The sequence below is a fragment of the Acartia tonsa genome, chromosome 1 (genome assembly GCF_053477335.1).
Source record: "Acartia tonsa isolate MP-2025a chromosome 1, ASM5347733v1, whole genome shotgun sequence".
NCBI classification, from domain to species: domain Eukaryota; kingdom Metazoa; phylum Arthropoda; class Copepoda; order Calanoida; family Acartiidae; genus Acartia; species Acartia tonsa.
This window is the reverse complement of record NC_137260.1, coordinates 24,887,295-24,901,242: the sequence shown is the minus strand read 5'-3', so window position 1 is coordinate 24,901,242 and position 13,948 is coordinate 24,887,295. Positions and strand designations below refer to the sequence as shown.

Here is a 13,948-nt window from a genome sequence, read left to right as displayed (position 1 = left end):
GGATAAGGGGAAAACAGAAAGGAAATGTAAATTTTGGCGAAAAGATATTATTTAAGTATATTCCTGGATGTCTGTGTGTTCATGATTGTTGACTCTGACGCATTTATTGCCAGTCAATCCAGCCAAATATGTGACTAAACTAGTCTTACCAACACTGGTATCTCCCTAAATACGCATTTATCATTATTATTACATACATTAAAGTAAAATATGTCATTAAATTTGGTCGCGTACTTTCAATAAAGTTAACGAGGGAAATTAGAGTATGATTTTCAAGTCTAGATATTTTTAAACTACGTGGTAGGAAATGAAAAACCTTTGAGATATATTTTAAATGTAGTTTAAACCATTGAACAGAATTTCCAAGTTCAAATGAATTTCGTGCAACTACCCATTTCATGATGAAGAAATTTTTAAAATTGAACAAACCTGGATTAGAACAGGATGATCACACAGGGCGACAACTCTGGCCAAATCTTTCAGGTTAGCCGCCACCTGGTCCGTCATAATGTACCTCTCATTCTCCACAGTTTCCACCTTGCCCTGGTAAAAATCCACAAATAAAGTTCCTGCAAACTTATACATACATGATAAAAGTCAATGGGATTGGCTTGAACGATTACGATATTAAATGGCAAAGGGACATCTAAAAAAGGTATGGAATTCTGTAAAAGACTTCGGGTTACTTTTGTGGAGATGATGGTTTGGAGATAAAATAACACCTTCATAAATTTTTTTTCTAATTTTGCGACAAAAAGCAAAAAAGTTTCAGCAGGAAACTACGGTTTTCGGCAACAACATGCCAATTCCCAGTGCTTTATTTTTTTTTTTATAGTTAAGCAAGTTCCTTTGTTTTAGTTCTAGTTACAAAAAGTGGGACATCCGACCCCACCCTTCTTTATAGATCAATAATGTTGTTTGAATGACATGATATAATCACTGGAAAATTCATTCTAGGATTTTTGCCTGCGCAATCCAGAAACCCTGGACTCTGTTCCATTTTCCGTCCTCCTGTGGCTCTGCTAGCGGCTGTTTTGCCAGCTTTGTGGCGTCCTTTCCAGAAATGATGTACTTTTGCAACAGCGCTTCTAGGGTAGAATGTGATGCCTAGAAACAAGAATGATATAGAAAGAGAAACTATACCTTCATTCTCTTTAAGTCATCTACGTGTATGTGTTTCAAATGATTTTTTTACTTTTAAACCTGTATGTAGCTTTTTTTCTGTCAATTATAAAAATTAAATGTACCTTATCCAATTCTGTTAGGAAACTAAGTGAGAATCCTTCGTAGAGTGACCTAGTCACATTGCCACAGGGGTTTCTATTGGCCACCCGCAGGGCTCGGCAGAGTGTTCTCAAGCTAAAGGTTGGCCGCTCACCAGTACCAGTAGTCAGCTTAGTTGCTGCTGCTGTTTTGGCAGTCTAAATAAATATCTTATAATACTCAAGCAATAAAGTTGTGAAATGACTTTTTTCTATAGAATATTATTTAATTATGATTTTAAATATGCTACTTTTGGCAAGCATTTCAAATCTTAATTTTTTTTTTTAAATCGGTAGACTTATGGTGAGTTTATAATAAAGGCGTATATAGTAACTAGCCCTTTTCACTCCACAAGGGGGGAGCATAGGCCGCTGACAATTCGTCAGTGTTTCTGTAACAATGTGGCTTATGGATATGGGATAGGGTTGTCAGCCCTAAGCCCTGTGATTGCGGTGTAAAGCGTCCATTTGCCTTCAGACAACCAACCCTTTGATTGCACGACCTTTGTCTGAGAAGTCCTAACTGTGCATGGTAGTGAGTTGCGCCTGTTTTGGGCCAAGGCATTCCCCCTACTCTAACTATTTATGTCGCGCACCCGACATAGCAGCAGTAGGAATCATTTTTAACGTCTTTAGTTATGACGCGGTGTCGGACCGAGATTCGAACCTATCACCTTCCCGACGACGAGCGGATGCGCTACGTGTTGAGCCACAGTCGCGGGTTAAATAAAGGCGTATATAAATATGTGTAAATGGTAGACAACGTTACAGACAAAAATGTCAGGACAGGAGGGAAAATTGGGCTGTTTATTATCTTACTAATCTTACTCATTCGTTGGACTAACAACGTTAGAGCCTTCTTTACTGATTTTTAATTGGTGATATTACTAAGTATCAAAACGTTTCAAAGACTAATTGTAATCCACAGAAGTAGTAACTTTGTGTATTATTTATTGGTTATGTACATCAATTTATCGTTCATTGTCTTATCCCAGTTTAGATGCCAGAAAAAAATGTATTTGTGAGTGGAATAAGCGTAGAATTCAAATTGAACTAACCTGGAAGAAAGTGACAATATTTGAAATCTGTTTGGCTGGCAAAGACAAGTTCTGTAGGTAATCTTTCACAAGCATTTGGATATCAGACACACTTGTGATTTCATCCACGTATATCTCAGTAAATCTATGAAAAAAAAAGAAATCAGATGAAAAACTGACAGACAAACCTACTACCAACACATAAAAAGATAAAAATACGAGAATATAAACCAGTATAAAGATCATGTTATCAGTATCTATTAGTTGGATTGTTACAGATAGAAAGATTGTATACCTGTTTCTAAGACCAGCAGGAAGATCATGTTTACCAGTATCTGTAGCTGGATTCATACAGGCGAACAGCCTAAATTCAGGATGACGTGGCACAGATTGATAGTCGCCCTTAATAGAATAAAAGATTAGTTTTCATAATAACATGACGCCTATTTTGAAATGAATATGCTAATTGTCCCTTTATAAACCCCATATTGTGTTAGCTAGGAATTTATTAGAAATATTAAAGAAAATAAACGATGGGTAATAAAGTTAATATACAATTTAAGATAAATAACTAAAAAAGGGGTTAATACTTGAATGTTTACCTTTTCATAAAGACAGACGCTTCCATCCAGATCCAACAAGGATGACAAACATTCTAAAGTTTCTGGGTTAGCCATGTTGACCTCATCAAGCAGGATCCAATGGCCTTCCTTGACTGCACGTGTCAGCAAACCTTAAAACAATAATTTAAGACCTGTGATGACGATTAAGTCAACTATAAGACAATTCAATTGAGTTTACAAAAAGATTTTTCCTAGTTTTGAATTATTAGAATAGTTTACCTTCAATAAAAGCAAAGATGGTGGTTTTTTCGCTTTGCTTCAGAATCTCCGAAACAATCTTCAATTCCTTGCCAACAGCGGACCAAGATTCTCTCAGTTTGATGGACTCTCCATCCGATCTGGATTTCAACTTCTTTATGGCAGCCTAATAAATTAAAACAAATATTAATGGAATATTATTAAATAATTTCAAATATCCACCCAAAAACATTGTTTCAAAATCACTTTTCTTGTAATTTAAAGATGAACCCATATTAGCCTTCTATTTTATTTTGGGCTTAAAAAATGTTATAGACATAAAACTTACTCTCCTCAGTAACGCATTTATTCGAAACTTTTAAAATGTTTGTCAATTTGTCAACTAAAACATTCCTTTGCTAATTATCGTGAATTTTCATTCAGTATCATTATTACTGTTAAACGGTTTGAAATACTTTTTAGTGCTTTACTACTTATGGAAATGTAAGTCCATATTCTATAAATATACCTGATAAGTATGTGACATAAGAACCAATGCATCTGACCATCTTTTTCCCATGTAGCATGTGGACAAATGTCCGACAAACTTGGTATTATCTCCACTGGCAAATGTTGTATCAAACGCCTTGTTAAATATATTCAATATATTATGCATGGTAAAGGTGATGTCCACAGGTTTATATCCTCCAAGAAGATCAACAGAATCGCTCTGCTGATTCATGTTAATCACGCGCAGCCGTCGGCCGGTTTGATCTGCCAAAAATTGTACGCTCGCCGTTTTGCCGACTCCAGTCTCACCGACTAGCAACACGGGCTCACCGCGCTCCACCGCACGTCCGACACATTCTAGTAGAACGGCAGAATGGCGGGTAAGACTGTAGACAGGCGGCAAAGCCAGATTTTCCAGTTTTCTAGTCAGGCTTACTCTTCCAACCTATAAAAAGTTTAAACATACTTTTTTTTATACAAATATAAACATATAACAAAAAAAGAATGTATATAAAAACTACAGAATACTTGAGAAAATAACTTTATAATATATAATTATCGCATTCACAAATAAAAATTTTATATTCGTAATATTTTGACCTGTAGCTTATTTGATGACAGTGTAACTTGAGGTTTGTAGAGTGTGGAATAATAACTGGCTCTGTCCTTGGATATGTTTAGCGTATAAGCTATATCTTCACTAAAATACATAAAGGATGTTAGTAGGTTTTAAATTATAATATTAACAGCGCTATTTAATCTACAACTTTAGTAAGACCCAACGATTAAAATATTCTTTCCACTGTAAACTATCTATATTTCTAATAACTAAAAAGCTTTGCTCTTACAGTGTTACTATTCAATGATGTTTTCTTTTATTTAACTAAAGAATCTACATCATTTACAAAAAATATTTACCCGAGATTTTTTCTAGCGCTAGCTTTTGGAATACTACTACAGAAACAATCAATAGCATCCATATAATATTGTTCCTCTTCCTTGCTAATCTCATCAGTGCCTGTCTGGACTCGGACGATTCTATCACACCAACGGATCAGGTCACGTAGTGACACCTAGCGGTTTATATTTGCATTTTACTTTTATGTTTTTCAACGTAATGGATAGAATGTATGTACGTGGATATTATGACAGGATAAAATTGTCGTATACATGCGGACTTGGACATCATTTATTGGTCAATTAGTTCATCCAGTGTGAGAGGATGGGGTAGTGGAGGTGGATGGGGGAGATCGTTATTTTAGCCAGCTACAAGTTTCACTTTATCAGAGTACTAGCGGCTTCGCCCATAGCCTCTAGGGGCTTTGCCCCAAAAGGTTTGATGAACCTACTTTTCGTATTTTTGATTTTGTTAAAAGAAAAAAAAATATTTATTTTTTTGGGGGGGGGGGGAGGGTTAGTCGACTCACTCTTTTAATATTAGTTTTAAAAAGAACTTTTTGGGGCGGGGGGTTGGGGTTGTCCCACTCCCTAAGTAAATAGTAATAAACCTTCCCGAGACCTATGAGAAGCTACCCTGTAAAGAAAAACCCGATTGTTTCAGCGGTGAGCAAGATCCTTTGGTACAAAGAGACAGACAGACAGACATCGTTCTACTATGTATTATAGATTTGATAATCTGGTGTAAGATCCAAAATACATTCTCCAGGTCCAACTTTTATAGGTATTTATTAGTCTGGTGGAACTTAAGATATTACTGAAAGAAAAGTTTGGAAAAATTATCTAACTCCTATTTATTTATAATTAATATTTTCGAATATGTTGAGTATTACGCTGGAGTGATTCGTGACCTAATGGGTTTGAATTTGTACCGACTTGATTTTTATGCAAATTATAATTTCCTGGCGATGTGATCTCAGTTGTGAGTATTCCTCTCTCACTATTTCATACAACCTTCGGGTAAAACAACTTTGATTTTTTACAAGTAAAAAGAGATTGGGGAAGGGATACTTTTAAGTGGTTTGAAATCATTCGAGACAAATAAAGTTTCCCTTATTTATGTAATGGCTGAATCAGCCAAAAAGTTTTTTCTAGGTATTCTACTTTAGGTCTCAATTTTTTATTATTATTTTAATAAAGGGTGGGGGGGGGGGGGGGGTAATGCAACCATCTCGTAATCAATGATTAAATGGCACTTGGAATTCGAATTTCGAACTGAAATTTTGCATGAATAATCCTTGGTAGGTCTATTTTCCCTAAATCGAACAAAAAGTTGGAAAAGTAACGACTGGCGGCTCAGCCGTTAAGCCGGATTTTTACTATTTTCAGGGCAAATCCATCTTTAATTAGGGAGGAATTTACTTTTTGAATGATAGTTTTACATTATTCGGCCTAAAAATGATACTCTTGGCATTTTATAGCTTCTACCAGCCTTTTTTAGTCGATTCTAGCTGTTAAACAGCTGGTACTAGAAATTTTTATTTTTTTATTGGTGTTATTTTATTTAATTTTGCACTTAAAGAAAGCCCCAAAACGGCTAAACGGCTGAGCCGGCAGCCGTTAGTTTTCCAACTTTTTTATCGATTTAGGGAAAATAGACCTACCAAGGATTATTCATGCAAAATTTCAGATCGAAATTTGAATTCTAAGTGCCATTTATACATTGATTACGAGATGGTTGCATTAACCCCCCCCCCCCCCCCCCCCGTAATTTAACACTTTAAACAAGTAGGTATATAAGTTGTGAATTCCTCAATATTTTCTCCATAAGGAAGGCAAGTTTGGGAAATCTTTGACTAACAACATCGTTTAACTCTTGCCTTGTTAACTCTGACACTTTAACAACCTAAAAAGATTGATTTCTATTAAATTAATAAAACTAAATATTTAAGTTCCAACAGATTAAAATATATTATAAAGTTATCAACAACTTTCCAAAACAATCTTTGTTTTATCCGTTTAGTTTTCCTTAAAAACTTTTCAACTATACACAATTCTTGACATAAACCAGGGGGAAATATTTTGTATTTTTTAGGGTTGGCAATCCGAATCCAAATCCGGGATCCGCCCAATTTTGGAATTCAGAATCTGTTTTTTAATAGCGGATTCGGATTCTTAATTGTTAGGCTAAAATTAGCGTCTTGAGTTTTTTTGTCCGAATATATATTTTAATTTTTAACAGTCATTTTGCCGCTGTAGGGTCTAGAAATAGAAGAAAAGCTACTGTGAAAATATGAAAAGCTTTTTAGATTCTGCCCAGTGCCCGGTGAATTTGAATCCCTTAATTTTTTTTTAAAGGCTTTAAAATATTGCTCGAGTCCGGATCCGGAATCTGTTTAATTTTTCACGGATACTTGTAAGAATCCGATTCCGGTCCAAAAATTAGACAGATTGCCATCCCTAGTATTTTTTTTATTTAAAAGTGTTTTCTTCTTAATGTAATGTGAAATATCGGTTGCTAACATAGTCCAATGAAACATTTTCAAGTAGGTATTAAATAATAATATTAAAATAATCACCTTCGCAATTTTGGCAATGTCCGAATTGATGTTTACATTATTGTCGGTTACTTCGGCTGTTCTTTCCGTTAAAAACAGCTGGAAACCAGTTTCTGGATGAATACTTCCACCAAGGTTAGGCACAGATAACTTCCCTAAAATTTTATGCAGGTTATGCTGAGTTTTAAATCAAAGTTTTATTTGCGCAGAAAAAAATACATAGGGGTTAATCAGAATGTACGACATAGGTAGAGAATGGGTGATTCCCCTCTTCGCCGCATATACCATAAGGAGGTAATGTACTCACAGAAAAAAAAATCTTGTTTAAGTCCATCTTAACAACCTTCCTGAAAATAGTGGAACAATCCGCCAGCTGTTTACGATCCTACTGGACATAAATACAGACAAAGAGAAATCTTTCTACTTTAAGTTATAGGATAATATATTATTAACCTGTTTGAACCAAAGAAGCGACGAGAGTGAGAACGTCCTGTTGTGCCCGGTCAATATCCTCAATACACAGCCAGCTGCCAGAGTGGACAGCTCTGGTCAGCATACCTGGCTCCCACACAAATCTCCCAGGAATATCTGTGCACCTGAACAAATTTAAAATTTTTATCTTTGATATTGACTGAAAACTGATTCGTTACATCAGCTTTTTTGATTGATTTGATTGATATAATTCCATGCGGACCAAGAGGTCCTTTAAAGAAGTATCATATTGTCTCTGGAATCTAGTGTCTATTAACAAATATTTTAACTTTTAAAAGTGTCATTTTCACTGGATTCATGCATCTATTGTGTTTTAAAGTTCTTTAAATTGTTTAACATTATTATTTCTGTTGGTAGAGAGTTCCAAAAGTTGATTATTCTGTTAGAAAAAAGCTAATGGTGTTTCCTGTCTTTGAATAATTCAGAAATAAAATTTTTTAAAATATAATAATAATAATATTAACAAAGCTTTCTTTTGGGTATGAATTAGAGAGAAAAAAAATGGGAAAAATGTATTTTTTTAAAAAGAAATAATGGGAATTGTTGATTTTAACTCCATATTTACTATAATTTCCCAATATCAAAATCTTCTTACGGAAAGAAAATACCATACTTGAATTATCTTTGACCCCCCGTAACCACCAAGACTTTATTCTCTGCATTTTTTAAAGATGGTAAATTCATTATTAAATTAAAGCTAAATGAAGAAAATGAATGGGTTTATCATGAAGACAACAAATGATTTTCTTTGAAAATATAATTTTCTATTTTGATGGGTTGATGATACTTGCAACAGGTTGAATGACATGTTTACTTGTTTATTTACTTGGAATTAATCATTCATTATCAATATTATTGTTGATACACAATGTCAAAGCAGATTTCTTTCAGAAGGAAGGTAGGTGCAAATTTAGATTTAACTTTAAATTGTAATTTCTTAAGGTTGTAAAATTATTGTTTACGAAAATGAGATAAAATAACCACATAGTCTATTTTGTTTATTACAGGATACGAAAACCTAAGAACCAACTAAGGCGTACGTAGCAGAGCATAAGCTGGGTTGGGTAGATGACAAACCTAATTCACACTTAATAGAAATATTCGCTTAATCGTCCTAAGAATCAAGTAAATGGAATAATATTCTCATGGCCAGGAATCGTTAGCAAAAGTTTGAAAACGATATTTCATTTCATATATGCTAAAATTAACTAAAAGAAATATCCGTTACGAAAGTAAGGAGCGACCCTAAGTGAAAGAAACCTCGCATACCTTATCTAAAACAAAGATAGAAAATAAGAATAAACTCCCTTAAATAAAGTTCACTTTTTTATTGCTAAAAATATCTAGGTAATTAAGAACGAATTTTAAAAAGTTTGGATAAAAAAATTATTATGTACTTATTCTGAACTGTAGTATAAATGTTACAATAGTCAATAACTAACTAAAATAAACCTACAGTAAGTGATAGAGCAATTTAATTGGATAAGGATTATTTATAATCACACCCAAAACCTAAATAAAAGTAACAGGACGTCTGTCTGTCTGTGTACTTTTTCTTTTAAAAACTAAAATTTTATTTTCTTAGCCCCCTCCACCTCAAGGGCACCTGGAGGCCTCTTGGGGGAGTAGCAACTAGTCAAAAATAAGTAGATCTACCATGATTCAAAGCAACTGAGCATAAAAAGGCTGTCATTATAAGTTTTGATAGCTTTTTGTTTTTATTAACCTAAGTGGAAATTTTTATATTTATCTATTAAAATACACATTTATGTTTAGATAAAAGCGCGTTAGATATTCTTCAGAATAATTAGCATAATACGAAAGCTTGATATAAACTTGTTCTAGATTTTTTTTTGCATATTTACCAAGAATTGCAAGATAGGATTTACAAAGTACTTAATAGATAAAGAAAGGATAACATTGTTACAAAATAAGGGGTCGGAGATTTTATCAAAGTGTGACAAAAGTTTAGTAGCTTTGAAAAAATAGCATACAAACATTATATATAGACAAAAAAAAATAAACCAAGAAGTGGGAATTTGTACTTAATCCACATTAAATTGTTCGGTTTTAAAGCTATTAGAACATTACAATTCTATTAAAATCTTTACATACTGACCCCAATTGTAAAGAATTTTTCCATGATACCTAAGCAATAAGCAGCAACATATCAAAATTTGATAATATACAGGGTGTTTCAAGAGAAATGTCTTTTTTAATCTTAATTATTCATAGAAAATAAAACAATTATGTAAAATGCTTTATATTTTTGGAAAACATATAGTGGGGCATTTATGTTTCAAATATCTAAATAAAATTATTTCAACAAATTATGCCCTAAAGACTGTTTTTTTCCAAAGGCCTTTTTCCGAAGGTTTATGGATTAGGTTGTTAAAAAAATACGCACATTTTTCAAATTCAAATTGCACGGCTTGTATTAATAGTAGAAAAATGTTACGCATATCGTTAGAATCGTCATATGCTCTAGTTTGTGAAAATATAATTACCGTTTTTGTGCTATTTGTACTTTAGGAGCTACGTTGAAAAATATGAGAAAAAGGTTGAAAAGTTTTAAGTAAGTTGGGACATTTTACCACGTAGCTCCTTTACTATAAGTAGCACAGGAATTGTTATTATATATCGAAAAACTATAGCTCATGACAATTCTAACGGTATCATATGCATAACGTTTTTGTACTATTAACACAAGCCTCGCAATTTGAATTTTAAAAATGTTTACATTATTTGCACAACCTTTACATCCATAAATCTTCGTTAAAAAGGCCTTTGGAAAAACCGGTTTTTAGGGCATAATTTGTTAAAATAATCATTTTTAAAAATTTTTAAAGTAAATGCCCCACAATATGTTTTCCAAATATGTAAAGCATTTTATATAATTGTTTTATTTTCTATGCATAATTAAAAGTTTAAAAAAGACATTTCTCTCAGTATTATGTAAAACTCGCACCACATAAGGATTCAATAAGTCAGTCTTTTTTTATAATTCGTAGCAACAAAAATGGTAGGTAAAACTTTCACAAGATCAAGTTTTTGTTTTATTAACTGAAATCAGGAGCCGTACTGCTTTAAATAACTACATACTGTTATTTTTTCTCTCAAAAAAAAATCACGAAATCTCATAGCATAAGATTCTGTCAAATGTGATATACCTGTACAATCCCAGCAATAGTCTGGCATCAGTACTATCAGATATCTGGACAGATAGCACGTCTTCTGTCTTTCTCCCTGTCACCATAGAATATTATATTAAGTATCACAATCATTATTAAAATATTACCCAAGTGAAACTTCAAAAAGAAAACTTTGAATTGTTATTATTTATAATAAATTATAATTTTAGCTAAAAAAGTGCGCCGAGCCTTTCAAGGTCAATTTAACAAGTTTAAAAATCAAATAACATTCTATTCCTGTCATCTGGGCAAGTTCACGGATCAAGCTTGTTTTTCCGCAGCCAACATGACCACGCAGAAGGACTGCCCGACCAAGGCTCACGTTCTCAGCCATGCTAACAAGGGCAGACTAAAATAGAATCAGCAAAATTCAAATACGATTTAAGAGAATCATTTTTTGGAGCATAGTTACTGAACAGTTTAATCTTTTCTATAAGTGTATTGAAAGCTTGATTCATTTCATAAGAAGACGCACAACTATACCTTTCCCCCAACAAGAACGGAAAAAAATAGAACATTAGCAGGCTACTACCCATATATTTTGTTAGAGACATACACTTCTTTAGAGTATACATGGTTTGTTTTTTATTAAATGAATAAGTTAGGGTACAATGTTTGGCACTTTCGAAATAAGTAAATGATAATAACAAAGCCACAGAATACGATAATACCTTCAGAAAAATCGATGAAAATAGTTTTCATACTAAATTTTGTTTTTTTATATTTTTTTCTAAAATGTCATGACAGAAGATGCAAAATGTCGTCTTAGTTTTTTGAAAGGATTAATCTTCTCTGAAATCTAAATTATCAAAATATTTTTTTTGGTAAATGATTATACGATATATGTCAAACATTTTATCAGAAAGAAATATTTAAAATTGTGAAGTAGAAACCTGAATAATTTTTCTTGTGGAAATAGTTTTCAGCAAATGTTGATAAACATATGTCTGCTAGCATTAAGATGTTTGTACTGCCAATACACGTTGGGTTTTATTTAAAGAATTTCTTTAAAATGTTTTTTTTTTTACATTGTATACCAATAACGCAATATTTGCTATCAGAAAACCCCCGACTAAGACTCGCCTACGACCCGATCTTTTAGGATTGCTTTGTAATTTACATTTTTGAAAGTCTTTTAACAGTATACACAGCAAATTCTCTCTTTTTTAACTAACTTTCCGAATAATATACCTAAAGCATTTGAATTGACAAAGGCTATGCTAATATTTTTATCATTCAAGTTTATTTAATATTCTAATAAATAGCGCAACCCTCCAAGTTTATGACTACTTTTCATGAACATATGATCTAAAGAATAAGCTCTGACGCAATGTCATATAAGGATATTATAATATTCATTAAAAAAATTGTTATTTTTGCATATATGTTACATTTTACAGTGTTTTGTGGCTCAAAAGAAAGACAATTAAAAATTATTTCATATTATATAGTTTAAATTACATAAGATAACCTAGAAATAGTAAAAAATTCCCTTTCTTTTTTTGTCGCAAAAGAGAATTCAACAAAGATTTTCATTAAAAAACACCTTAGTGTAAAAATTAAAAAGTTTAAACATGGTCACAAAAAGATTCAATTAGTTTATTAAATGTTTCATTTTCAGCAAATGACGATTAATTTCTATTACAAAGAATAAAGTGTAAAAAGATATTCTCGTTTTAATTTTAAGCAACTTAAAATGCATTTTAATACCTTTTAATGATTTATTTTTTAAAACATCATTTTATAAAATGTTATTGATTTTTAAAGTTATATATTAGAATGTTTTTAAATTTTGTTAACATTTTGTTTTAAATGTAGAAAATTGGTAATTCTAAACATTCAAAAAATGATTTTATTAAATTTTCATCACTTAAATTGCATGTTTGATGAAATTTTCAACTGATAATTCAAGAAAAATCGTTTAAGTTTTATTATATTTTACTTTGAAATGTTAAAAAAATATATTATTGTCAAAAATGTGGAAGTTATACTTTCCTCAAAAAAAGACCTATAACATGCAAATTAACACGTGTAATGAGATTTTTTTTCTTTCAGGTTTAATTTTAAGTAATTATTGATATTTTTTATAAAAACGATTTTATATAAAAAGTTTTAAAACTCGAGTTATGTAGTGGTTCTAAAAAAGGTTGCGAATTTCTGCAATTCTCTTGCAAAAAAAATGTTCTAGGATTTTAAAAATAGCAAAGGGTGTTATTAGACGTACTTACAGATACAATTGCTAAGTCATTTTGGCCAAACACTAAAATAAAGTTTTGACATCTGAGGGTCCAACCGTGTATAGTAATGAATGTAGAATATACGTGGATATCATTACAGAGGAAAAATTGACGCCAATTTTACTTGCTGACAGTAGGATGAGGAGGGGATAAGATAAAGGGTGCGGTATCGTTATTTTAGCCCGCTGCAAGTTTCATCCTTTTAAAGAACATGAAAACCTGGTGTAAGATCCAAGGAATAATATATCCTTTGGTATCGTTATTAACTTATTAATGTATAGTTAATTCAAAAAATTCTGTGTGTTTAGGGATTGAAGAACATGGGTCAAATTAATTGATTTAATGATGATTTTACTCGTATTCATTCGAATCCGGTGGATAGGAACCGGTTCTCATTTATACGAAAAACTATGTCTAGCATCGTATTATATCCAGCTTTCTACGTATATAAAAATGTACAATTATAAAATTAAAACTAGTTTTTTTAGCCTCGAGGTATTTATAATACGATGCGAGAAATAACTATTTAAATCGCCCCAATTATGACTAACCTTCGTAGAGGGAACATTGATTAGGGTAGATTGTGGAGTACCAACTCTTGGTAGGGAAACATGTTCCAGCTTCACCACGTGTTCACATTTTATATGCGCATCATCTAAAATAATATTTAATTTAACAGAAATGGAGGTAAAAGATGAATTAAAAGGGGGAATCTACACAATGCAGGCTTCTATCTTTCCTAACATTCAAGAAAATTACACTTTTAATAATACCCAGGGGCTGCTATTCAGCCCATTAATTCCAATTGAAATTGCCGCGAATTTAATATTTTGTTGGAGTAAAGTTGGAGTATAACTTGTTTTTACATTTAACTGAAGAGGGGTGGGAGAGAAGGTGAGAAAAAGGGGAAGGGGGTTGTGGGGAATTTTTCCTTTAGAATTGTTTGTCAAAATCACATTCCCTT

General features: G+C 32.3%; 1 protein-coding gene across 1 annotated transcript in view; it reads right to left on the bottom strand.

Annotated features, from left to right (window-relative positions):
- The window catches only part of LOC145315712 (midasin), a 41,405-nt gene that overhangs the window by 23,907 nt on the left and 3,550 nt on the right, over window positions 1-13,948 (bottom strand). Inside the window, exons 3-20 of the mRNA XM_080155745.1 lie at window positions 13,536-13,639; window positions 10,991-11,096; window positions 10,727-10,808; window positions 7,518-7,660; window positions 7,086-7,219; window positions 6,320-6,412; window positions 5,471-5,522; window positions 4,528-4,684; window positions 4,210-4,309; window positions 3,629-4,054; window positions 3,142-3,286; window positions 2,902-3,032; window positions 2,595-2,701; window positions 2,321-2,444; window positions 1,248-1,421; window positions 967-1,107; window positions 430-543; window positions 67-165 (exon numbers count right to left, since the gene is read on the bottom strand). Of these exons, the coding sequence (XP_080011871.1) occupies window positions 67-165; window positions 430-543; window positions 967-1,107; window positions 1,248-1,421; window positions 2,321-2,444; window positions 2,595-2,701; window positions 2,902-3,032; window positions 3,142-3,286; window positions 3,629-4,054; window positions 4,210-4,309; window positions 4,528-4,684; window positions 5,471-5,522; window positions 6,320-6,412; window positions 7,086-7,219; window positions 7,518-7,660; window positions 10,727-10,808; window positions 10,991-11,096; window positions 13,536-13,639 (2,432 nt within the window). The remainder of the gene's footprint in view (window positions 1-66; window positions 166-429; window positions 544-966; window positions 1,108-1,247; window positions 1,422-2,320; window positions 2,445-2,594; window positions 2,702-2,901; window positions 3,033-3,141; window positions 3,287-3,628; window positions 4,055-4,209; window positions 4,310-4,527; window positions 4,685-5,470; window positions 5,523-6,319; window positions 6,413-7,085; window positions 7,220-7,517; window positions 7,661-10,726; window positions 10,809-10,990; window positions 11,097-13,535; window positions 13,640-13,948) is intronic.